Source organism: Budorcas taxicolor, chromosome 12 (assembly GCF_023091745.1).
Source record: "Budorcas taxicolor isolate Tak-1 chromosome 12, Takin1.1, whole genome shotgun sequence".
In the NCBI taxonomy this organism is placed as follows: domain Eukaryota; kingdom Metazoa; phylum Chordata; class Mammalia; order Artiodactyla; family Bovidae; genus Budorcas; species Budorcas taxicolor.
Genome location: NC_068921.1, coordinates 82,993,494 through 83,020,773, shown reverse-complemented (window position 1 = coordinate 83,020,773; position 27,280 = coordinate 82,993,494). Strand labels below are relative to the sequence as shown.

The following is a 27,280-nucleotide window of genomic DNA, read 5'->3' as shown; positions in this document are numbered from 1 at the left end:
CGGGATGGTTTGAGCATGTTCTGTGATTACACAGAAAGTCTGTTTTTCTTTTTTGGAAAGAAAAGCAGGAAATGTTGTTAGTACTCTAAATACATTCGTGGATGGATCAAAGCATTAGCAAAACTCTCTCTTCAATTACCAGTCACTGTTTGAGATTCCACAGCCGTCGGCTTTTTTTTTTTTTTTTAATGTAGTTTCCTGTTTTTAAGGCTATTTCCTTTGCAGAGTCACCATTACTAAGGATTTCCAAATTAAAAAAGACTGAGTAATCTACCAAAACATAACACTGGTTTACAGTATGTGAGCTCCACCGCGTCACTTCACGGGAAAAATAGCAAAAATAAGTAGAACAGGTAATTTCCTTAACCAGGACCCTGCAGTTTTCTTCCTGGGTAACAACGCTGCCCTTAGTCATTCAGTCATGTCCGAATCTTTGCGACCCCATGGACTGTCCCAGCCCGCCAGGCTCCTCTGTCCCTGGAATTCTCTAGGCAGGAATACTGGAGGGGGGTGCCATTTCCTTTTCCAGGGGATCAAACATCTAGGAGAGACCCGCTATTTTCACCTCCCCCTAGACTCACGTGACACAGGTAGACGAGTTTCTCTGAATTCTGGAAATGCACTTCATGAAATCCCATACACAGCCTTCCCATCTGTAAGGGCAACCCAAGCAGAAAAATGAAGGCACCTTGAAACCATAGGTGGATCATGGGGGTGGAAGAGGAGCCAAGATTATAAGAATAAGAATAAGTCAAGACTCTCATTCCTTCCCTCGAGTGACTTTGACCAGCCACGCCTGGTTCAAGCCCCTGGTGGCGGTGATGGTTTAGTTGCTCAGTCCTGCCTGACTCTCTTGACTTCACGCACTGTAGCCCATAGGAGGCTCCTCTGCTCATGGAACTCTCCAGGCAAGAATACAGGAGTGGGCTGCCATTTCCCCCTCCAGGGGATCTTCCCCAGCCAGTACTTGAACCTGTGTCTCCTACATCACAGTCGGATTCTTTACCAACTGAGCCACCAGGGAAACCCCTGGTACCTGGGACAGGAGGAAGAACACAGGTCTTTCTGTCCCACCAGCAGCCCCTGGCTCTGATGGTTTGCACAGGTGGAGACCGCTGCAGTCTAGGGTGTGGGCTCCTCCCCACACGGCTCTCCTTCAGCCCTTCGGTGAACTCTACATCAAGGCCACCCTAAAAGGAATCATCAAGGATGCAGTGGAAAATTAAACCATGTATTTGGTGAGCAAATATGTTCTTCATCTGATACATTTTTTCCCTCTTTATTTACTTAGAATAAATTTTTCATAACTAAAAATATCACTGTAGCCATTTTAGGGCAATAACAATGTAACATGATATTTATCAGCTGTATGTTACTTCTGTTGAGGCTGCAGAAGACAGTCTTTGTTCTTTTAGTAAAATCCTAGAAGTTTAGGACCCTTTGTTGAGGAAGTTCTCTGTTGAGCTTTAAGACATTTCTAATTTATCCCTAAATTTAGCTTATGGTCTTAGGAAATGAGTGAATTCTTTGTAGGACTTCTCTGCCATTTTAGTGTGGGCCTTTGATCTTCATTTGGTACAGTTTTCAGTTTTGAGAGCAATCTGTCTTCTGTCTAGCGTGCACTTAGCTGTTCTCCCTGAATGAACTTTACACAAGCAGGCACTTGTGTGGCCAGTTCTTGAGACTCTATATCCCCTTTCTTCCTGATTCCTGATACGTGTACTGATGTTTTACTATTGGGTTATCAGTTCAGTTCAGTTCAGTCGCTCAGTTGTGTCCGACTCTTTGTGACCCCATGGACTGCAGCAGGCCAGGCCTCCCTGTCCATCACCAACTCCTGGAGCCTATTCAAACTCACATCCATCACGCCAGTGATGACATCCAACCATCTCATCCTCTGTCGTCCCCTTCTCCTCCCACCTTCAATCTTTCCCAGCATCAAAGTCTTTTCCAATGAGTCATTTCTTCACATCAGATGGCCAAAGTATTGGAGTTTCAGCTTCAGCCCTTCCAATGAATATTCAGGACTGATTTCCTTTAGGATGGATTGGTTGGATCTCCTTGCAATCCAAGGCACTCTCAAGAGTCTTCTCCAACACCACAGTTCAAAAGCATCAATTCTTCAGCGCTCAGGTTTCTTTGTAGTCCAAGTCTCACATCCATATGTGACTATTGGAAAAACCATAGCTTTGACTAGACGGACCTTTGTTGGTTATGTACATGTGCTAATATGTTCAGTCCACTGAAATGATCTCTTACTGCTCAGTGGCGTTAATGCATGATCCTTGGTTTCTGTCCTTCATTAAACAGATAGTGTTCTCCAGGAGATAAATGGATTGCTAGGCGTTCATAGTAAAGATGGAGTAGTTACAGCTAAAAGTGATATTAGCCTTAAAACTTTTCATATGGGTCTCACACACTCACCACTACTCCTTTCAAAATAAAACTAATCAGTTTCAAATATATACGTTAATTGGGGGTTACCTGATGGCTCAGCAGTAAAGAATCCACCTGCCAATGCAGGAGACACAGGTTCAGTCTCTGGGTCAGGAAGATCCCCTGGAGAAGGAAATGGCAACCCACTCCAGTGTTCTTGCCTGGAGAATCCCATAGACAGAGGAGCCTGGTGGGCTACAGTCCATGGGGTCCTAAAGAGTCGGACACGACTTAGCAACTAAACAGCAACAACAGCATACTTTAATTACTTACGATTTGCCCGTGCCTTAAAAAGATACTGTAAAGATTATAAATATATAGATGCTCCTAAGTCTTATTCTTTCTGCAGATGGTCACTATGATTTGGAAATTTTTTTCTAGATTTCTGAGATTGACTTCTTTTATATTGTTTTACCAGGCCAATGATCAAATAATTGCAGAAATTTAGCAAAATCTCTACAGGCCACTTATTTTATTTTTACCTTTTTTTAAAATGTAGATACAACTTGTATACTGGTGCTAATTATATATTTTTGTATGTTATTTCTAAATAAATACTAGGTTATATGCATGTGAAACCACTGTTGTAACAAATATAAAACAAAAGAATATTAAAGGTGAAACACTGATTTCAGAAACTGTTTTTTGCAATGCTAAGGATTTATGTGATAGTAAAAAATGGTCTTGTGCTAAGTCCCTTCAGTGGTGTCCGACTCTTTGTGACTCCATGAACTGTAACCCTCCAGGCTCCCCTGTCCATGGGATTCTCCAGGCAAGAACAGTGGAATGGGTTGCCATTCCCTTCTCCAGGGGATCTTCTCAACTCAAAGACTGAATCTGCGTCTCTTACATCTCCGTCATTGGCCAGCGGGTTCTTTATCATGAGCGCTGCTGGGAAGCCCTCCAGAAAGTAGTCTTGGTAATGACCAGACCACTGCATTTGAGTTTGGGTGTGACTTCCCGTTCAAGGTGGCAAGCTGAAACCAGACTTTTACTTCCCACCTACCTCTGACCGTTACTGAAGTTGAAGTAAAAACTACAAAACGGGATACATTCATGGAAGCTATAAAACCTAGGAAGTGGGACATGGCTAAAACAGAGACTGGTTTTAAAAATGTACAGGAGGGCAAAGGCAAGTGCAGACCTCTGGGGAACACAGAACCTCGTGGGCTGGCAGAGCAGGCTCTGAGAGCAGACCACAGCCCGTGTGGGGACCACCTCTGCCACCGGGACCCAGTGAGGACCATGAGCTGCTCCGGGGACAGAGAGAGAGCAGGGCAGAAGGAGCAGGAGCTCGGCGATGGGTTAAAGGCCCTGAGCTGACGTCTGAGCCAACAGACTCTCCCCAGTCCTGCCTGTGCAGCGGCGCGCCTGCCCACACATGCCCGGATCCACTCTCTGGACACTGAACGCGCTTCCTGGGTGGGTGTGAAGAAGCCTTCCTACTAGGGACTTTCGGGGTGTCGGGAAGGGAGCTGACATTTGCCCATTTCATCTCCGCTCACTCACCCTGAAGACAGTCCTGCCTCCAGGAGAGACGTGACAACTGAAGGTGACAAGAGGAAGAAGCATTGCAGGAAAGGACCAGAGTCCATCCCATGTGGATAAAACAAAATGAAACAACAAAAATGGTAAGAAGGTGGAAATGGGGAAAGGAATTTATAATCAGAGCCATGCTAGAAGGAACTTCTCCAGTGTGGAAGAAAACCATGGTTAGATTGCAAGAGCCCCAGAAGGAGAAGCTGCGAAGAAGCCATGTGGAGATATAATTTCTTGAAATTTTAGGAAACAACCAGTCCAGGTTTGATGCATGAGACAGGGTGCTCAGGGCCGGTGCACTGGGATGACCCTGAGGGATGGGATGGGGAGGGAGGTGAGAGGGAGGTTCAAGATGGGGAACACAGGTACACCCATAGCTGATTCATGTCAATGTAATGCAAAAACCACCACAATATTGTAAAGTACTTAGCCTCCAATTAAATAAATTAATTTACCAAAAAAAAAGTGATACATCAAATTCCAATTCAAAAAAAAGAAAACAACAAATATATGAAATATCCAAAGAGATGTCACAAGGTATCCGAACCCACAGTGAAATGAGAAGGATATTAACGTCTGTGTCATAGCCAAGATTTTAGCCCCTGTGGTCTCTCCTGATAAGCCCATGAATATGGCACATTACATGGAAGAAAGGACTTTTCACATGGCATTAAGGTGGCTAATCAGCTGACCTTAAACTAGCGAGATCATCCTGGGCTAACCAGGCCCACCCAGCGTAATCACAGGATACAGAAGTGTCAGCCAGAAAGATGAAGCTGAAGGAGAGATCACAGAAATGGACAGCATTGGAAGGACTCAACGCACTGTTGTTAGATTTCAAGACGGAGAAAGGGGCTGTGAGCCAGGGACCCAGGAGGTCTCTGGATGCTCAGGAGTCTCCAGACAGCAACCAGCAAGGTAGCAGAGAGCTCAGCGTTACAACCACTTGAAACTGAATTCCGCCAGCCTCCTGACCCAGTGTGGAGAATCATGGCCGACGCCTTGATTTCAGCCTCATAAGATAGTGTCACCAACATCATCCTGGGTTAAAATGGCATCCAGGTGTAATCTCACAGCTCAATAGGTTGGAGCCTGGGCTGGTTCCAGGCTCCAACTGATTGAGCTGTGAGGCTATTTCTGGATGCCATTTTAAGCCACTCTGATGTCTGTGACAGCTTTTTATAGCAGCGATAAATAGAAAATTAATAGGGATTCTGGCACATAGAAGTGGAGTGCAGCTGCAACAAATGCCTTTACTGTTGTCGTTTAGTTGCGTCTGTCTGTGACCCCTTGGACTGCAGCATGCCAGGCTTCCCTGTACTTTGCTGTCTCCCGGAGTTTGCTCTTGTCCACTGAGTCGGTGATGCCATCCAACCATCTCATCCTCTGTTGCTCCCTTCTCCTCCTGCCCTCAGTCTTTCCCAGCATCAGGGTCTTTTCTAATGAGTTGATTCTTCACATCATGTGGCCAAAGTATTGGAGCTTCAGCTTCAACATCAGTCCTTCCACTGAATATTCAGGGTTGATTTCCTTTAGGATTGACTAGAAATGAAGAGATGCATTTGGAACCAGGCAGTAGAATAAGTTGGAAGAATTCTGAGAAGCATGACAGAAAAAGCCCAGATTGCCTTCAAAAGGATGTTAGTAGGAATATGGTCATTCAAACCTGCCAGGGATGGCTCAGAAGGGAATGAGGAATGTGTTCTTGGAAATTGGAAACATCTTCCGTGGTATCAAAAAGCTTAGCAGAGGGGACTTCTCTGGTTGTCCAGTGATTAAAAATCAGCCTTCCAAGGCAGAAGATACAGGTTTGATCCCTGGTTAGGGAAATAAGATCTCACATGCTGCAGGGCAACTACACATATGAGTCAAGACTAGTGAAACTCTGTGCAGAAACTAAGGCCTAGCACGGCCAAAAATATATAAATGGATTTTAAAAGAAAGAAAGGTTAGCAAAATTGTATCTGCAGTTATCTTGAAAGCAGAGATGCTAAGTGATGATGTTGGCTCCATAGCTGAGATTTCCAAGCAAATGTTTAAGGTGTGACCTGGTTTTTTCTTGCCACTTATACAAAATGCAAAAGGAGAGACACACGCTGAGAGAGTAATTATTAAACAATGAGAAACCAGGATTTGATGATTTGGAAAAATCTCAGTCTACCGAGATGGCAAAAGATTAAAAAAAAAAAAAAATTGCTCTTGGGAAATCATCCCCTAGAGAAAACAAAACGAAAATCCTGAGGTTGTGTCTGTACAACCATTCTATGACCTCAGGAAGTTTGGAAGGTCAGAGCATTAAGTTGTACAAAAGGCTTTTGAAGCAATTAGGAGTGACTCATAGATTCCCCTCAGCCCTTTGAGGAGCAGCTGTTAAGTATAGGAGGGACTATCTAGGAAGGGCTTGTCGGGGAGCATCTTGTGACGTGGAGTCTCACAAAGCCAGTGAGAATTTTATATTAGCAAAAACACGGCCAGCTTGGACAGAAAGGGGCAGAAAACAAGATGAAGTGAAGAAAGGCTGCTGTTGTTGTTCATTAGCTCAGTCACCTCCAACTCTTAGACCCCATGGACTGACTACAAGCAAGCTTCCCTGTCCTTCACCATCTCCTGGAGTTTGCACAAACTCATGTCCATTGAGTCCATGATGTTATCTAACCATCTTATCCTCTGTCACCCACTTCTCCTGCCCCCAATCTTTCACAGCATCAGGGTCTTTTCCAGAGCTGGCTCTTCGTATCAAGTGGCCAAAGTGTTGAAGTTTCAGCATCAGTCCTTCCAGGGAATATTCAGGGTCGATTTCCTTTAAAATGGACTGGTTTGATCTCCTTGCTGTCCAAGAAACTCTCAAGGGTCTTCTCCAACACCACAGTTCAAAAGCATCAATTCTTCAGTGCTCAGCCTTCCTTATGGTCCAACTTTTACATCCCATCCATACAGGACTACTAGAAAACCCATAGTTTTGACTATGGAATAGCCTTGAATTTTTGACCTATTCCTCCCATTAACTGTACTTGGTTTGGTTTGGTGTTGTTGCCTAAATTAGCTCTTAGTAAGTTTCTTTTAAATGCAACTGAATAATCCCTGAGTAAGGTACATTTAAAACAATATGCAAATATTATCATTGAGGGGAAGATACAAAATGTTAGTAATTTGATAATAAATAAGTTTTAGACATCTGATTATAGCCTCAAAAATGATGAGGGATGAGAAATTGAAGGAAGTAAAATTTTGATAACTTCTTCATCATTGATCCTGATAATCAGACAAATTTGTCCAAATGTGTGATTTTTTTTTAATAAAAGGTAAGTTCTAGTAGAATTAATAATTGCACATATTTAACAAATTAGAAGATATGCACTTAAATCCACACTGCAAATGATTAGATAAGCAACAAAGGAAATGGTCAAGAAACACTTTTAAATGTTTGCAAATGTTGTCACATGATGATTAAGGTAAGAACAGGCACTACAGGTCTGACAGTGAGTGTAAGTGAATTGAACTGTCCTTTCAGATCATTGGGAAACTCTTCAGTGTACAACACACTACAGAGAGAAGTATAAAAAGATCAAGAATATAGCTGTTATAATTCAATGTCAGATAGATATTGGTCCATTAGAGATTGCAAAGAGAAGAGTTTGTAGCGAAATGTATCAGAACAACATTTCCTTAACTGAAAATCTGCTTTTGCCCTTTGTTCACCCCCTTATGTATTTGTGCAATGAGATTATTATTTGAAAAATTCTTTCATTTGGCAATGTGTCCTTATGGCCCCTTTGAATGAGGAGGAAGAGTCAGTTGCTCTAAGGTGGCTTTCCTAGGAGGTGTCTGGGTCCAGATGGTTGAGCAGGAGGAACTCGGAGTCACACCTGTGAGGGAGTAAGAGAAGAAGGTTATTCAGCAGATGAAAAAAAAAAAAAAAAACAGAAAAAAATCCGAGGCTGGTTTGGCTTGCACAGGTGCCCTGGTTGTTGGAGGTGGCTGCCCAGGGCCTGTGCTCAGCCTCGGGGAGTTTCCGAGGAGACCCCGAGACAGGCTTGATCCAGCTGCAGGCAGCAGTTCTGGCTGGAGGGGTGATCAGACACGGGGACAGAGCAGACAGATGGATGGAAGAACGCAGCAGAGCTTTCCAGGCAGACCTGAGAGAAAGACACTGTTACCAGGCAGAAATCCACAAGGGCGGAAGACTGGATGGGGCGACAACCACCACGCCCTCGTAGAAGCCAGGAAGAAGGCCGGTGCCTGTTTGAAAGGATTTGCTGACGCCTGGGGAAACGAATGCTAAAGCAGCAGAGAGGAAGCAAGGAGTCAACCAGATTTTTCCACAAGACTCCACGCAGGCACAGGAATGGACACCATGGAACACTTCGGAGGAGGTGACGACATAAGGGGACCGGCGGAGCTGTGTTCATGAGGCATCTCTGCAGCCCATGCACCCTCGGCAGAGAAAAACGCTGGCATACTCCCTTGTGGGAGGGGAACCCTATTTTTTGGAGATGGCTGGAAAAAACTGTTGGACCGGGTGACAGACATGAGCAGGGTTTCCCATGCTAAAAAAATAAATAAATAAATAAGAGGCAAAGAAGAGAAAAGCAACTCGGAGAAAACAGAACATACACTGGGAGGAAATGAAACAGGGCAAAACAAAAGCACTGCAAGAATCTCAGAGCGATAAAGCGTACACGGCCCCTGCGAAGCGAGAACAGCCACCTCGGCAAAAATGCAGAGTACATATGAAAAATGATGTACTGGTGGCTCAGAGGTTAAAGCGTCTGCCTCCAATGCGGGAGACCCGGGTTCAATCCCTGGGTTGGGAAGATCCCCTGGAGAAGGAAATGGCAACCCACTCCAGTATTCTTGCCTGGAGAATCCCATGCACTGAGGAGCCTGGTGGGCTGCAGTCCACAGGGTCACAAAGAGTCGGACACGACTGAGTGACTTGACTTTACTTACATATAAAAGAGCTCTCGGAAATGACAGCGTCAGCATTTTTAAAAAGAGACGACCTCAGTAAGATTATTAAGTGGTGTCAGTCTCTCAGTCGTGTCCAACTCTTTGCAGCCTCACGGAATGTAGCCAGGCTCCTCTGTCCATGGGATTCTCCAGGCAAGAATACTGCAGTGGGTTGCCATTTCCTCGTCCAGGGGATCTTCCCAACCCAGGGATCAAACCTAGGTTCCCTGTGTCTCCTGCATTGGCAAACGGTTTCTTTACCACTGAGCCATGTGGGGGAAAATTATGGGAGTAATGCTCAAATAAATCTGAAGGATAAGAATTTCTAGACCAGAATTCCATGATTAGCCAAATGATCAGGTAAATGTGAGATAAGCATTTTAGGCATACAGCTTCTCAGACATTTACTCTGGAATTTGTCCTTATGAAAATACTAGATGCCTGGTCCACCAAAATGAGCTAAGAGGAATATGGAAAAAGAGAAAGGAGAGAGGCTGCCAGCATTGCCAAGAGGGAAGTTCATTGGAGTTTTCAGGCTGGAATCTGTGCATTAGGCATAAAAGCAACCAGCCCAGATGGTTAAAGACTGCAGGAGATAGTTTAGGAAAATAAAGCTGATAGGAAAGAGTTGGCAAAGTACTGGGTATTGAATTAGTAAGTACATAGAAAACTCTAAGATAATCGTTACCTCTAGGAAAAACTGGAATAAGAACAGAAAATTAAAGTTCACTGCACATCTGAGTTGAGACTTGTTTTTACAGCATCCTAACAAAGGAACATATGTATTACACTTGCTACACCATAGAGGAATGGGGGTTACTTTTGCCTGGAGAAGGCTCAGAATGAATGTTTTATCTTCATGTGTCCTGGGGAGGGGGAGATCTATAGATAGTGATTTTAAAAAAATGAAAAATCAAGAAGAGCGAAAAGCAGGTTATTTCCAGGAATGGAGCTAGTACAGAAAGAAAGAAAAGAAGGGCAATATTTGCCTCTGAGGAGGAAGAATTTGAGATGGGAGGGTAGATGAATTTTTTAATAAAGTATCTTGTAGAAGTATTTGATGACTAATATGAATGTGTAACTCTGAATAAAAGTTCTTAACAAATGGAAAAGGGAAAGAGTATTAATTTTTTAGTCAAGAAGAGTACATGTATTGACCTGAATGAATTACCTTATTTTTTTCTGAAATGACTTCAGGTATAAATCAGCAAGCTGGTTCTGAGCAACTTGGGAAGAACTTGTTATTTGGATGACATTGTTAAACATACTCTGTATTCTGACTGTTAACATTCCAAAATGTTTATTTAAATGTGCTTTAGATTTCTATTGTTATAATCTTAACTATAAACTCTTAAGAATATAATTTTGAAAAAACTTATATACTTCAATAAATGACTAGTCTACCAATGAGGTATCTTATTTTGAAAAAAGAAATATCATACAATAAAAATGTCAGAGCTGCAGACCTCATTAATTCAGTTTTTTTTTCCATATTCTACCTAGGCGAAGGTGAAGTTTACCTTTGAATGCCTAAGAAGAAATGACTATTGTAAGCATCATTATAAGGATACCTTGGTCATTTTTTTAAGAAATGAAGGTTGCATTGTGTATTATTTAATAGACTCTTTTACTGAGTAACTATATATTGAGTTTATTCATGTAACAAATCTCATTAAGTATATTTTATTCAGACATTCTGCAACATTTTGGGAATGTGAGGCTGATACTATATAGATTTTGCTCATACAGTGACACATAAGTAAGGAAATTGCCATGAAAATGAGCAATTGTGATTAAAAGAAAAGATATAATTGCTCTATTGAAGGAGAAATTAAAATTATGAATTGATGGAGAAAATTCCAGAAAGAAGCTTGGGCCATGTGGTACAGATTTGGGTGAAAGTGTCACATGTTCTGAGAACTGCCAGTAGTTCAGGATGTCTGGAGCCCTGAGCAGTGAGTCTGAAAGAGGACCCAGGAGACTTGATTTCATGAATTAAGTAGAGCCAAGGAGACATTATTGTGTATGTTAGTCGCTTAGTCGTGTCCAATGCTTGTTGACCACATGGACTGTAGCCCTCCAGGCTGCTCTGTCCATGGGATTCTCCAGGCAAGAACACAGGAGTGGGTAGCCATTCCCTTTGCCAGGGGATCTTCCTGACCCAGGGATGGGACCCAGGTCTCCTGCTTTGACAGGTGGATTCTTTACTATCTGAGCCACCAGGGAAGCCTGAGACATTATTAAGAATAGTGATTACAATTCAGAGTAGCCGGATTTTTTCAAGTTATTTCTCTGTGCTATATCCTGAGTCAAGCACTTTACATACATAATCATATTTAATCCTTACAGCTACTCTATCATCATTTTTAAGTTTTTCAAGCTTAAGAGCAACAATAAAATTGATGTAGAAACATCATGCTCTCATAAGAAAGTGTTTCAGTCAAGTCAAAAGATAAAAAATGGCTTAAGTAACCTCATAAAAATGTTATATACGATGTAACAAGAAATGAGATTGGAGAGGTTATAGAAAGCCAGTTGTTTTATTTTTTCACCCATCAAAAGTTTCCAAAATATCCATTTGTCAATTTAAAAGTAAGAACAGTGTGTATTTTTAGAGGAAGAAGAGTGATTGAGATTCTGTGACTAGGGAAGGAAAAAAAAGGAGAGAAAATAAGAGAGTGAGAAATGAGTTACACCCACAATTACTGAAAAGCAATGCTGGAGAACTGGAAAGGAAGAAGCATGGGGCAGAGGTCCAGGCAGAAGACAATAGAGGCTTCAGTTTAAGCAGGCATCAATAGGATAATAGCAAATGGAAGAATAAGAGACGTGTTCGGAAAAGGGTCACCCACTCGGTGTGTAGATGGTTAAGCCGATTCATCAAGAAAGGGAGATGGGAACCATGGTAAGGTTCCGGAAAGGAAGTGATTATTGACATGGTCCCTGTAGCTCTGGTATTACAGTGGGGTGGTTATTTCCTAAATGAAATATGCTAAAGTATGACTAGGTGGTGTCACTTTATGCATTGCATTAATTAATCACAGTCCTATTAAGGAAAAAAATAATGGTGGCTGAATGTCTTTGGTGGCACCACATGGATCCAGAAGGTGGGATTCTGATTTGGATGCAATGAAATCTTTCATCCCCGAATATCCATCACAAGCCAGAACTTTCAGGGGGTGACCACCAAGAGTCCAAAAAAGAACAGCAAGGAACCTAAAAGTGCTGGTGTGGGAGCACGGGGGGCCGTGGACCCAGACCGTAGTGCCGTGACCTTCCTCTACACTGGCTATGACGATGCGCTGGATCAGACATTAAGGTCACCCGCTGCCCTCCGCCCTGAGCACCTTCCTGCCCACCTTCCTTCCGGCTAACCCTGTGCTTTCTTCATCCCCCACCCAGGGCTCTACGAAACCTTTCTAACCAATGATGAACCAGAATGCTGTGACGTCAGGAGAGAAGCAAAACCCAAGAGCCCCTCCAAGGGGGCAGTGGACAGAGGCGGCGCCTGCCCCCGGACGTCGCTCTCGGCCTCGTCGGCGCCCAGGCTGGGCCCCAGCAGACTTAGACTGTGCGTCCTCGTGCTGATGCTTCTCCACACGGTCCTCACGGCCTCAGCGGCGCACAACGCCACGGCCCTGGGCGTCGGGGGCGTCCACGCGCTGGACGAGCGCTCGGCCAGCGAGGAGTAGGGACTCCGCACCCTGGAGCGTCCTCGCCGCCCCAGCCGCCCGCCCGCGCACATCCGTGCCTGGGTACCGGACTTGCGGGCGCATCCCTGCCTGGGTACTGGACCTGCGCGCACATCCCTGCCTGGGTACCGGACCTGCGCGTGCATCCCTTGGCGCAAGGCCTGAATGGCCTGAATCCAAACCAGGAGACACACACACACACTACCACACACATACACACCACACACACACACACACCACACACGCACACACATACACACAGCTTTTTACGGACTAAAAGGCTGGAAAGTGACTTCGATTTCTCACACCATTTTATACACTGTGTTTTAATGTTTGGAGGTTTTCTTTGCTTTCCTTTGGACTTGAGTTTATCTGTTTTGTTTTTGCACTTGTTAATACAGGCTTTATTTTGGGGGATGGTTTCTCAGAGGTAAACTAAGTCTTTTCACTGTCTCTCTCTCTCTATATATATATATATATATTTCTAGTCATTGTGTGTGTTCATCAGATAGTTCTGTCTCATGTCCTGTCTGTTTCTATTAGCAGAATGACAGCTATGACCTTGCGGTATAGCCAAAAAAAAAAACAAAACAAAAAAAACCAACAAAAAAACTACAACACACACACAAACACACAAAAAAATCATAAAAAAGGAAAAAAAACAAAAAAACAAAAAAAAAGAAAACAAGAAAAAAAATAAAATAAAAAGCTCCCTAACTCTCCCTCCTGCCTAAGGAACCCACGCCCCCCCACCCCACCTGCCCAGGGCCTCCCTCCCCAGCAGATGCCATCGCTTGCTTCAGTCCTTATCGCCACCGCGGGGGCACAGCGCCTGCTCTGCTGGGCCTCTGAGCCGCTGTTGCAGAAAGGGGGGCCCCCTTCTAGCTGAACAAACAAGTGCTCTCCTTAACAGGTGGCATCAGACAGTTAACACATCTTTATGTTGAAAATAAAAAAGCAAAGAAAATTACCTTGAACTCCGCTGGGTTCATCCCAAGGGCCCCGGGCCTTCCTCGCTGGTCAGGTGGCTGGGGGCAGCCGCCCAGGGTAGGGGGTGTGAGGAGGTGGGGACACCCCCCCCGAAGCCCGCTGGCGTCTGGGCTTTCATTAGAATTTCAGTTCTGGTGCAGGAATACTCGAGCAAGTGCCGCCCACAGTCAGGGGGAAAGGAATCTGAGGACTCAAATCTGGACTTCTTTTCCCTCCTTTTCTGTTGTGGGGGAGTTGGAAGACGTGCACAGACACCTGCTGCATACAGAATCTAGACCATTTCAGCCCGGTATTCCCACACACAGGGTTTTTAATTCCTCCAGGTATAAAGTGTATCCAACTCAGCATTAAGGAAAAGACCTTCTTTTCAAAAAAGTAGGGCAGCCATCTCCATTCAAGTACAGAATCGCTGTCACCGTCCCATGCTCTAGGTAGCTGAAGACGAGAGGAGAACTCCGATCGCTTTGTCTGTATTTTTCCTTTTTGTGGGAACATTTCACCCGCTGAGTGTCTATGAATTTGCTTTCTTAAAAACAAACAAACAAGGCTTTTATGAGTTTACAGTAGAATCAGTGAAAGGAAGAGTTAATAAGGGCTGTTTTTAAAACAAACAAAACAAATAATTTTAAAAAATAACCACTTCACATTCCTTACTATTCTCTAACTACACTCGGGAACTGCGATTCAGGGATGACTGCTGTACAGCTGGGAGACGAAGGTAAACCGTGGAACAGGTCCTCTTAGCGAACAAAATTTAGTTCTTAACTTTCTAGCTATGAAATTCCCCCAGGCATTTGTTTTTGTTGAAACAAAACTTTAATCTCTGCATCATACCTAACTCTGCGACACGCGTTACAGTATGCATATTTTGTTTTGAATAAAAAGAAACAAAAACCTGTTTTGTTCCAGTCTGTTAAGAATATTCAAAATAATAAAGGTATTGCTTAATAAAATTGCTAGAATTGTTTAGCAGTACATGCACAAATATTTTACTAGATTCTTTGTTTTAATAGTGTTTTGTTGAGACTGAAAATCCTAAAACGGTCTGCACAAATACAAAAAAAAAAAAAAACCACCTAAAATGCAAAATTCTCCAGTTTTTGTTCCTTTTTTTGAAAATTGTTTTTTATGCAAATGCAAACACACATTCACATGTGCACACACACAGGCACAGTATTTGTAACATATGGAAACGATGGTGCTGCTTTTGAAGGCAGTGGCTGGGGGACACAGTGACTGCAGTTCATTTTGTGACACTTTGAGAAGAGAGTTTTGGTAGGGCCTCACCAGTGCTTATAGGTTTCAGTGGAGCTGAGGGTGCAATGAGAAGGGGTAGAGAGCGTGACAACTGGAAGGGGAGGGATAGATGAGGACTCAGGAGGAGGAGCTTAGCCGCTGAACTCCTTTTCCACTGACCTCTTCACGACTTTAAGAAAACGACCAGAGCAAAGTGTGTCCTGACCTTCACCTCCCTCTGCCCGGCAAATACCGCCCCGCTGCTGTCCCTTCCTTCAGTGTTCCTCCTGCTTCTGTTCTTGCCAGAGGCGTTTCCACTCCTTCAGGAAGATGATGCAACCACCCAGATGCAAGCTGCACCCACTCTTCCTGGGATGCCAAGAACTTAATGCTTCTAGACACTGGGCCAAATGCTGACACATAGCATCCCTTGACAACGGGGTTTCATTTTATGTTCATACTAACCTCTTTGTGCACATGATTGAGGTTCTTGTCCAATAGAAAGGGACTGGAAGGCTCCACCTGCCACTGTTTTAGCTTTGGTTTGGGTAAGTGGCAGCCCAAAGAGGGAAACCAAAACCACCACTACTGTCGGTGAGAGTTAAGTCCTCCAAAAGGCAAGTTCAACAGCCGGGAGAAACAGCGCAGTGTCCTGAGTATGCACTTCTCATCTAGGTGAGGAGGGGAGGGCGGGGTGGGGAGGGGAAAGCCTTGTCAGCCTGCGCTGGAATCGTCTGTAATTCTGGTCTAGTCTTTGCTTGCCATGTACTCCACGGTGAGAGGGCTCTCTCTGCCCAATGTTCGAGATGGTAAACGCGCAACCACTTCCCTGTGGCCTTTCCACGGACTCAGCGAGCTAAAGCAGCTTTTCCTCTGATCACCTAATGGATTCAAATAGACACTGGCTCCTTGACAAAATTAAGGAACAGCCATTGAGAATGCCGTAGACAGAGGAGCTTGGCGGACTGCAGTCCACAGTTTCGCAAAGAGTCAGATACGGCTGAGCCCATAAACTCACCTAGAAAGCAGATCTCGCCACATCCAAGGATCGTTAGCAGTGGCTCTCCTGCTTGATAACATGCTTGATGTTCTGCACAGAAAAAACTCAGACCCTACCCCTTCATCATCATCTTATTCTCTTTTCCTCATGCTGGGTGACCGCTGAAGAGCAGATAATGGATTACAATACTGTTGCTGTCCTTCAGTTATTAAGTTGTGTCCAACTATTTACGACCTCATGGACTGTGGCATGCCAGGCTTCCCTGTCCTTCACCATCTCCTGGAGTTTGTTCAAACTCATGCCCATTGTATAGATGGTGCCATTCAAACATCTCATCCTCTGTTGCCCCTTCTCCTCTGGCCTTCAATCTTCTCCAGCACTGAGGTCTTTTCCAGTCAATTTGAAGTCAGCTCTTCGAATCAGGTGGCCAAAGTATTGGAGCTTCCGCTTCAGTCCTTCCAGTGAATATTCAGGGTTGATTTCCTTTATTATTGACTGGCTTGGTCTCCTTGCAGTCCAAGGGACTCTCAAGAGTCTTCTCCAACACCACAGTTCAAAAGCATCAATTCTTTGGTTCTCAGCCTTCTTTATGGTCCAACTCTCACATCTGTACATGACTGCTGGAAAAACCACAGCTTTGACTATACTGACCTTTGTCGACACAGTGATGTCTCTGCCTTTTAATATACTATCTAGGTTTGTCAAAGCTTTTCTTCCAAGGAGCAAGCACCCTTTAATTTATGGCTGCAGTCACGATCTGTAGTGATTTTGAACCCAAGAAAATAAAATCTGTCACTGTTTCCACTTTCTCCCCATCTATTTGCCATAAAATGATGGGACCAGATGTCATGACCTTAATTTTTTGAATGTAGAAGCTTAAGCCAGCTTTTTAAACAATTATTTCTGAAAACGTTGAAAATCAAGAATAACAATTTTCCCACAAATGTATGAAACAGACTTCTCCATATTTATTATTGTCTTTTTTTCCCTTCAGTAGAGAAATCCCAGTTTGGAGAATATGTTGATACTGCAAAACCAAATGTCAGGTAACATAAGTGGAGTTCTGTATTATTCCTATCACATTGACGTTTGGTGATACATTGTGCGGACTTTTCTTTCATTAAAAAGATAATATTGTTCTCCTATCCTGCAAATAGTAAGCCACTGTTGCTCTTTTAAATAACAACATCATTAGGAAAAAAGGAATTTAGTTCCTTATCAGTGAATTGGTACCATTGATTATTAGAACCTGCAGTCACTGAAGGGGCCTCCCCGGTGGCTCTGTGGTAAAGACTCTGCCTGCAAAGCAGGAGACAATCCCTGAAGAGCAGGAGGGTGCGATCCCTGGGTCAGGAAGATCCCCTGGAGGACGGCATGGCAACCCACTCCAGTATTCTCGCCTGGAGAATCCCATGGACAGAGGAGCCTGGCGGGCTACAGTCCATGCAGTCACAAAGAGTCGAATGTGACAAGCGACTGAGGACACACGAACACAGTCATTAAAACAAAAGAAGGCAGCAAGGAAAATAACAGGCAAGCAGGAAGGAAGGGAAGTAAAAATGGGTTTTGTATGAACGAATAAGACCCTCACTTTTATCAGGAAAAAAGATTAACAAAAGATGTAGTTGGGTGTCAGGTCCATATGCCAAAGCTGAATTGGCAAACGACACTCGGCATCTGGACAACATTAAATTATTGACCAGTCTCAGGCACTGTTTTAGTCCTTTCCTGGTAATACCCTAATTGACAGTGGTGTTGCTACGGGAGGTATACAACGTGCAAAAGGATGAAAAGCACGTCTTCTCTTCACTAGAACCACAGGTGGGTACCTGACTCTCTATGCGTGCATGTGTATATAAGGAGAAAGGGTGCTAATCTACGGCAGCTTTTTATAGTGAGAGTGGGGCGGCGTCTGGTGGGCTGGTGGTTAGGATTTAGCACTTTCACTCCCTGGGCCTGCTTTCAATCCTGCAAGCCATGTGGTGGAGGAGTGGGGTGGGGGGAAACATTTGATTGCTCTTCTACTTTTTATTTTTTCTTCCTTTAGTTTCCATATCAATAATAAGTTTTTTAATATTTGCACCGAAACTCAATATTTCCACTTTTTTTAGTTCTGTTAATGATGTGTGATATATTAAAAACAGGGACAGCTATGCAAACACATATGTTATTTTAAAATTCTTATTCTAAATTCACTCAAGTACAATTTTTAAGTAAACAGAAACATAGAGCCTAAGTCGTAATGACACTCTCTAAGAGATGCGAAAACACACACGTTTCACAGAACCTTCACGTGGTACACTAGCAGCTAGAGAAATGCTTTACTTCTTAAATGTCAAACTTAAATCCTTAAAATATTAAATATTACAAATACTAAAAAGATATAAAAGACGTTGCTAAGGTTTGTTTGTACCGTTTCTCTGGTTGGCTGGATTACTCTTTTTAAGTGAATTAGCTCTTTCAGTACCATAACGTTGCTGTCACAGTTGACCCCACTCAAAATAGCACTGGCTAAACTTCCTTTTGAAAACATGCATATTAGGTTTGATCATCTTGTTGACTGAGTCTCAAAAAATAAGCTAGTTACCTTCAAAGATTTCAGTACTAAGCTTAACGACTTTTTCTCTTTGTCTCATTTTTATTTTTTATTCTTGGCTATATCTGTATATGGTATGAAAAAAAAATGGAGCAACACAGCTAAAGAAAAAATTTCTGCTGCTGTTATCAATCTGTCCAGAAGACCAGTGGCTGACTGCTGTGGACTGAAGGCAATCTGAGTGGCTGAGATTGGTCCAGTGCCCTCTTGGCTCAACGTCCACCTTCGTGATGGCCCTGGATAAACCCTGTGATGACCTCGGGATCTAACCACGGTGTTGCTAAGCCCTGGCCGAGGATGTCACTGTTTTTAAATGCTAGAAGCAATACCGTCTATTCTCCTTCTCCTTAGTCTAAAGGGTGTGCAAGCGGTGTCAGCGAGGGAAAACTGAAAGGAGCAAAGCTCATTTCTAAGTCTCTAAGAAGTGGCTCGGTTTTGGTGAAATTCCTGGTGAAACCTAAGCAGAACTCAAGACGAGCCAGTGCTTTGCTTTAATGCGGTTTTCTTTTCCTGAGATGTGATGCAGCAAAATGAGGGTTTGGATGTAACGAAACACACAGCATGATGAATGAATATATAAAACATACGTAAGACCTTCTCGGTTTTTTTTTTAAATCATAATTAAAGTCTCAAATTTGGCAGTTTTCGGTTTTTCCCTCTCCCTTTAAGACAACATACCTTTTGGTTTAATTCCTGTGGGTTTTCAGAAACTCTTTCTTTTTTTTTTTTTAGCTTCCTAGTTCTCTTCACATTTCCTATGGATTTTTGCAGAGTCATACCCGGTTCACTAAAACTCTTGAAATTAAAATCTTCCTACTCATCTGTTAGGCTCAATACGTATCAGACAAAATCTTCAGGTTGTTACAAGCAGGTTTAATTACCTGCATTTATCCCGAGTCCTTCCTCCTTTCCCTCTTGCCTCCTCATGCCTGTCCCACCCTCTCTCTTTCTCCACACCCCCCGTCCCCTGCCGTCTATTTCTCTCTCTCCCGCTCTCTCCCCCTCTCTTTTTCTGTCTCTCTGTCTTTCGCTCTCTTGCTCTCTCAACTTTTAGATATTAAAATGATCTATACCCATGTCAGGGTTTCTGCTGTTAAATCATGTTGCCTGTCATCAGAACAAACAATATTAAAAGTGTAAGATATATTAAATATTGCATTATTAGAGCAACTAAGACCCTTTAAATTTCTAGTGAAAACTTGAATGCACTAATTTATTGCAATGACTCACAAAGAAATATTCTTTTCAAAATGACTTAGGGAAACTGTTAGAGAACGTGAGAATTACTAATATAATAATACTCTCAGAATACATCGAAAACAATGACTTTGACTTTTTTGGGGTTAGAAGATTTACATACATTGTAATGGGGGCTTCCCAGCTGTCTATAGCAGTAAATAATCTGCTTGCCAATACAGGAGATGTAAGAGTCAGGGGTTCGATCCTGGGTCGGGAAGATCCCCCTGGAGGAGGAAATGGCACCCCACTCCAGTATCCTTGCCTGGAGAAGCCCATGGACAGAGGAGCCTGGTGGGCTACACTCCATGGGGTTGCATAGTCAAACACGACTGTAGCAACTTAGCATGCACATGCGTGCAATGACAAATAGCAGCTTAATCCTGCAAAATACATATTTAATGCATCCAATCAGCACGTGATTTCATTCCTGAAAACAGGTCAATGCCTGCTCTCTTCCTTTTTGGCTGCAAACTTGACCGTCAATCATTCTTCTGTTCCTCCTTCAAGCTCTTCCCCAAGGTGAGCGGAAAGTAAAAATTTACTTTTTGTGACACTAGAGGGAAAGCAGTGAGGCTTGGGTGCCGTGTTGTTTGAGTCCTGGCCACAGAGTCTCTGGCAGGCTCACGGCTCACCGTCCTGAAGGTACCCCCCCCCCAGGTCTCCCTGACATGCGCCTTGATCACTGACGTTCTCCCGCCAGAGGGGACTGAGGCGCCGTCCTGCTCTGCAGTCAAGCTCAAATCAGAGCAAGGTGTGTGGGAGCCGGGGTGGCATTTGGATTTTAAATCACAGGATGAATGCCAAGAAAATTTCTGGATAATAAAACTATATCTTACGGTAGTCAAATTAGCATTACGTACATTTCTGTTCTTCTTTTATGCTGTGTGGAAGTTTTCAGAAAGAGAAAAAGAACCTGAAGATTCAAATCAATACCTAATGCTTTATTATTATTATCATTTTGAGAAGAGTATGCATGTTTGAGCACACTCCAGGAAATGACGAAGGACAGGAAAGCCTGGCGGGCTACAGTCCATAGGGTCACAAAGAGTCGGACTCGACTTCGCAACTGAACACACACTCCTGCACATTTTACATCTTCATTCATTCGTTTACATGAAACAGACATAAACTGCCTACATTTGTGACTTTCATTCCTTCATTGGAAAAAGAAAAACTGAGAATCCTCCCTGTCACTGGGACTAAGCTAGGCTTTGGGGAAACAGGCAACGAAAGTTATTTCTGGTTTTCCAGAAGTTCTTAGACCAGAGTGGGAGAAGGACGGACGTATGATTATAAAGCAGAGGGAAGTCCTGAGCTTGCACACCGGACCGTGGAACACTTAACTCTGCTTGGTGGAAATGAAAGTTCCACAGATAAAGTCACATCTTAGTAATCAATTTGAGGACTTCCCTGGTGGCCAGTGGCTAAGAATATCTGCCTTTCAATGCAGGGGATGCGGGTTCAATCCCTACTCAGGGAACTAAGATCCTGCAAGCCCTGAAGCAACTAAGTCCTCCAGCAGTGACTAGAGAGTCTGTGCGCCTCCATGAAAGATCTCGTATGATGCAGTGAAGACTCTGTGTGCCGCAACTAAGACCCAACACAGCCAGACAAATGAATACCAAACAAGAAATGATCAAGTCGGAGTCAAACAGTCAGAGCGTAGACGGAAATTGTGGTCTCATCCGAAGACACGGGAGCTGAAGGAAGCTTCCTGCAGGTCACAGAAAAGTACAGGAGAGCCTCACGGATGGAGAGACAAGAGGTGGACCTCATAACCCAGCCTGGAAGTCTGGATCTGACCCCCAGTGTAAGAGAAAGCCATGAGAAAATGTTTTTAAAAGTAACACCGCATAATGAGCTTCATGGACATCCCCAGTGATTCAGTGCGTGAAGAATTCTCCTGCAATGCAGGAAATACAGGAGACACGAGTTTGATCCCTGGATGGGTAAGATCCCCTGGAGAAGGAAACGGCAACCCACTCCAGTATTCTAGCTTGAACTATCCCATGGACAGAAGAGCCTGGCGGGCTACAGTCCATGAGTCGGACACGACTGAGTGACTAGGTTACGAAGGGTTGGACGTGACTTAGCAACTAAGCACACGTGCAGTGAGATTTATGCATGAACATTTTTTCCCTTGGAGGCAGTTGAGAGTGCAGACTGAGGGCATTAAGGCAGGAAGGGACTGTAATGTTGACAAGATATGATGAGAATCTGAACAAGCTCAACAGCAAAGAAGAGGGGTGAGCCGGAGAAATACTATGATGCAGAACGAATGGGGCTTGATCATTTTTCTCAGCATGACTGACAAAGACAAGTGAAAGGCAAAAGGAAAAGAAAAATCAGAAAGGAATCTCAATTTTCCCGAGTGGCTATTCATCAAATAAAGGAGCCGGGAAGAATAGACTCAGGACCACGGCCAACCTGTGTGCGACTGGACCCCTGAGCAGACATCGCGGTGGGGTCCCTCCCCAGCAGCGTGGCATGTGCTCCAGGTTAGGGTGACATTTGCTCTAAAAACCAGACACACAGTTTCTACGTTTACCTTTCGCTCCCTTCCACACCCAGTGGGCACTTCAGCTGTGGTTCATTCTAAGACCCAGGGCTTTCTCTTGTCCTTCTGGTAAATCCTTGGCTGTATCAATCCAGGTGAAGTGGACAGTGTGGGAAAGCCACGCCTACTTTCTAAACATGACGATGATTAAAACTTTGGCAAAGAAGACCTCTGTCAGGAGATGAGTCATTTGTCCCAGAAGGACAAAGAAGGCTTCAAGCGAGACGGCATTTTTTCTTTAAGTATCTGTCAGGCACTTTTCATAATTCATTTCTGGTTCTCACGCAAGACATTTTTGGAGGTGGTTCAAGTCTCAGAGAGAGCGTGGAAGTGGATCGAGGTCACACAAATACTCAGCCCCTGTGCTTGGATCCAACTGTGTTTCTTTGTTGTTGCTGTTGCTGTTTAGCCCTAAGTCTTATCTGACTCTGCAACCCCATGGGCTGTAGCCTGCCAGGCTCCTCTGTCCATGGGACCCTCTAGGCAAGAACGCTGGAGTGGGTTACAATGCCCTCCTTCAGGGGATCTTCCCAACCCAAGGATCAAACCCAGGTCTCTGGCATTGCAGGTAGATTCTTTACCACTGAGCCACCTAGGAAGTCCCTCCTCACTTTTTTAAAACAATATGAGTCTTTATTTCTTTTCTTTAAATTTGTAAAGTATTACTTGTTTATTTTTAATTGGAGGATAGTTGCTTTACAATATTGTGCTGGTTTCTGCTGTGAAGCCACAGGGATCAGCTGTCTGTATAAATATACCCCCTCCCTCCCTCCCTCCCTCCACCATCCCACCCCTCTAACTCACAAGCGTGATTTTTCTAACACCAAGTCCTTCTTCTTCTCCTTGCAGGACATTTCGTTTAATTCTGCTCTCAACCTGGGAAGGTGCCTGGATTGATGAAACATAAAACTCAATTTTAGCCTTAAATGAAAAAAAAAAAAAGGAAATTGTACTTTTAGTTGTTAGGAAAATAGGAGAAATGCAGTAAAATCATCTGGTAAAAGGAGCTCCCATTTTTCTCACCTTTTGATGGTCAAGATTAGTGAATTTATTTACAGAGTGTTCTATCCACAGCTTAATAGTTGTCAAGTCTCTTAGAATGAGAATTTGGGTTCAATACTGTTTAAATGTGATCATGCCACGAGGCTGTGGAATTCCTAGGAAAACCAGTTGACGTTAATTGAGACAGACTACCCTCGTGTTCAGGACTTCCCAGGTGGCGCTAGTGGTAAAGAATTCGCCTGTCAATGATGTAGACACAGGAGATGCTGGTTCGATCCCGAGGTCTGGACGATCCCCTGGAGGAGGGCAAGGCGATTCACTCCAGCATTCTTCCCTGGAGAATTCCATGGACAGAGGAGCCTGACAGGCTACAGTCCATGGGGTCACAAAGAGTTGGACACCACTGAAGCAACCTAGCATGCAGGCACGCACCCTAGTGTTCAGGGTGCTTGTCAAGGTGAGTAATACATGGGATCTCCCACTGTGGCAGGTTCATAACCATGAAAGCTACAGGCACGCGGCTGAAAGGGGCTGGGGTCTGTACTCATCACTTTATGGTCTTGATCTGTTATTGCCAAAGGACCGAATTATCTTGTGCCCAGGGGTGTGGTGATTGGGGTTCATTCTCTCAAAACTGACAGAGGAAATGACTGTTCTCCAGAAGGAACTCTCTTAAAAGGGAGAACACTTGCGCTATTGCTAAGGGCACGTGACTTACGGAATGTCTCACTACAGCAGTACGTGCAGCTTGGTGGCAGCATGGGTCATCTGCAGCAGGGGAAATGCTCCTGAAGTCACCCCCTGTGGGGTGACCAGGAGAATTCCCATAATTTCCTAAATACCTATGTTTTAATGTCCCCAACTGATCCTTTAATTCTTTTTTCTTTACTTGGCTTTTAGAACCAAAGAGAGATGCATGATTTTTTTTTTTTTTCATTTAAAAAATGCTGGCTTCCCTGGTGGCTCAGGGGTAAAGAATCTGCCTGCCAGAGCAGGAGATCTCGGTTTGAGCCCTGATCCGGGGAGATCCCATATGCCACAGAGCAACGGAGCCCCTGCACCACAGCCATGAGGCCCGTGTTCCAGAGCCGGGAGCCACGGCCGTGGGGCCCACATCCCGCCGCGGCTGCAGCTTCTGTGCCCCAAAGTCGGCAACAGGAGAAGCCGCTGCAACCAGAAGCCTCTGGACCCCAACTAGAGAGTCGCCCCCGCTGTCTGCAACTAGGGAAAGCCCACCCAGCAACGAAGACCCAGTGCAACCAAAATTAAACATGAATTAAGTACAATAATAAATAAAAAATAGTTTTAGGTAAAAAAAAAGAAAGTTTACGTAAAATAATGAACATCTGTTTTTAATGTTCCCGGTTCTACCTAGAGAATAAGGAGCTGCCCAGTGGTCAGGAGAGAGAATGTTATCAGCAAATGTTGGTGGAGTAATTTTTTTATTCTTGATGCAGAGGCAATTGTACCACAGTGTTATGAGATGATGAACCAACAGAAATACCGCATGGAGCCAAGTGGGCCACTGTGTTCCAAGTTACACAGGAAGGGGCATATCTTGGAAAGATAAAAAAGCAAATTAGTTAAGAAGGTGTTTTTCAAAGAGGAGAACGCCACGTACACTACTGAGTTTTATGAGTTGGGTGGGTTTTTGTATAAATGCTGCTTTGAAACTTCAATAAAATGCTGTTAACTCTCCATGCTGGGACTTCCCTGGTGGCTCAGATGGTAAAAGCTATTCAAGCTAGTGGGGGAGAAAAGCAGCGAGGTGGTAAGTCACCCCAAGTCATTTTTGTTTGGCTTTGGTATATGCTCTGTGTGCTTTTGGTAGCTGGTTCACCATAACAGCTACTGTTGCTTTGCTTAATATTAAAAATGATATTTCCTGGGCACTCACAAATCATGGCAAAAAAACCAGAAATAGCTTGGGAAAAGCAGAGCTTAAATTTTAAAACTGTCCTATTAGACCTGAATGGTTGGTTCCTAGAAACATTGTTTGCACGGTGGACTATTGACAGCTGCCAATATTTGCCACATGAGGAGGGTGCCAGCTGGGTCACAGGGGTAAGTCTTCCGGATTCCCCAGGAGAGTTCCTTCTGCTGAGCGCTGCAGAATTTCCTGGGTCTGAATTTCCCCCTGGCACCTCTGTGTCCCACAGCTTGACTCCGTCCTGATTCCCCTGCCTCCCTGGTGCCTTTCTGCATCTAGAGCTGAAGCCAGCACTGGCCGGAGGGGACAGAGTCGGTGATGGGAACAGCAGAGAGAGAACGATAGGAAAGCAGGTGGGTCTGTTGAGTCGGCCACCATGCAGCCACGTCTCGTTGCGTCTTTCTGAAGGCCCGGGTTAACGGAAAACTGACGGTCTGGCTCATGCATAACATGGACAAACCTAACCACATCTCCTCAAGTGAGGTTGTTAGTGAACTGTGAGCAGCTGGAACCAAAGACTGCTCCACAAAGGGGAGAGAGATGGAAATACTCTTGAATAGTCATGTACCTACACACGAACCCTGTCTCCTGTCTCACTGTTTAATTGCCTCCTCTAAGTGTGCGTACGTGGGGGCTGGGGAAGGTCCTGTAACTTGCTTCCTACCCCAGAATAGGGAAAAGGCGACAGATGTGTGCCTGTGTGGATGTGATGGTGCGATGACGTGATATAACTGATCATCTGACTTCTTGACTCCCGGGGGAGCGTGTGTCGGGGAGCCCACAAGTGGGGAGCTGGAGGCAATCTCTGGACACTGACAATGGCCTCTGACCAGCAGTCGTCAAGAAACCCAAGTCCTCATTCCTACAACCCAAGGAACTGAACTGTGAAAACCCAAGTCAATCCCTCTCCAGGTGGACCTCGATACCACCTCCCTAGTCAGCACTTCGTTGATGATTTTTGAGAGCCCAAGAGTGGACCTAGATTTATCACAGCTGGCTTCCTTACCCACGGAAAATATGAGGGAAGAGAGTGGACTTTCTTAAGCAGTCACGTTCGTGGGAAATTCTTATACAGCAATAGAAAACGAATACAGGGAGCCATTCCAAGAATGTAATCGAGGTGCATCAAAGGGGACTAAGTAAGACGCAAGACCCAGAGTCTGCGCCAAGGAGCCTTCCTTCAGCGAGATTATCTAGGGAAAAATTATATACATATACTGTAAGTAAGTGTTAGTCGCTCAGTCGTGCCCGACTCTTTGTGACCCCATGGACTGCAGCCCTCTGTCCATGAGATTTTCCAGGCAAGGATACTGGAGTGGGTTGCCATTTCCTTCTCCAGGGGATCTTCCCAACCCAGGAATCGAACCCAGGTCTCCTGCAGTGCAGGCAGATTCTTTACCAACTGAGCTACAAGGGAAGCTCATATAAAAGTTTTTGAGAACTCATGTAGTAAAAAAAGACAAAACAAATCTGCTTAGCAGTTAAACTTGGAAGGTCCAAAATGTATCTGTTCAAAACAATTCTGCATGTATTAACGTGCCAAGAGACATTTGTACCCATGGATGCTCAGGATGACCTGCTGGTTAAAGGCAAGGTACCTGGATGCAAAGCACGTGGTACCTCTGACTATCACAGTATTTATTCACCGATGGTGACCACAAGGACAGTGGGCTGGAATTTCTAGGACTGACTACAGTGGAGACCTTAAAGGAAAAGATGGGGCAGGGCTTTAAACTCCCCACTTTATAGTCAGAGAAATAAAAGTCTGAAAATTAGTGGCTTTAAAAATGTCTTCTTCCAGACTTTGCTGGTGGTCCAGTGGTTAAGAAGCCACCTGCCAGTGCAGGGGACGCAGGTTCGATCCCTGGTCTGGGAAGGGTCCACTTGCCTCAGGGCAACTAAACCCGTGAGACACAACTGCCTGAGCTTGTGCTCCGGAACCCGCAGACCACAGCTGCTGAGCCAGGTCCTAGAGCCTCTGCTCTGCAACGAGAGGAGTCACCAGGCAGAAGCCTGCACACGGCAGCTAGGGAACAGGCCCTGCTCACCGCAACCAGACAGGCCAGAGTTCAGTGATGAGGACCCCACGGCCAAAAATAAAATAAACAGTTTT

At 44.4% G+C, this 27,280-nt stretch overlaps 1 protein-coding gene across 1 annotated transcript in view; it reads left to right on the top strand.

Moving 5' to 3' along the window:
- NALF1 (NALCN channel auxiliary factor 1) overlaps positions 1–12,617 on the top strand; it is a 610,127-nt gene extending 597,510 nt beyond the window's left edge. Inside the window, exon 3 of the mRNA XM_052650287.1 lies at positions 12,328–12,617. Coding sequence (XP_052506247.1) covers positions 12,328–12,617 — 290 coding nt within the window. The remainder of the gene's footprint in view (positions 1–12,327) is intronic.
- Positions 12,618–27,280: the final 14,663 nt, after the last annotated feature.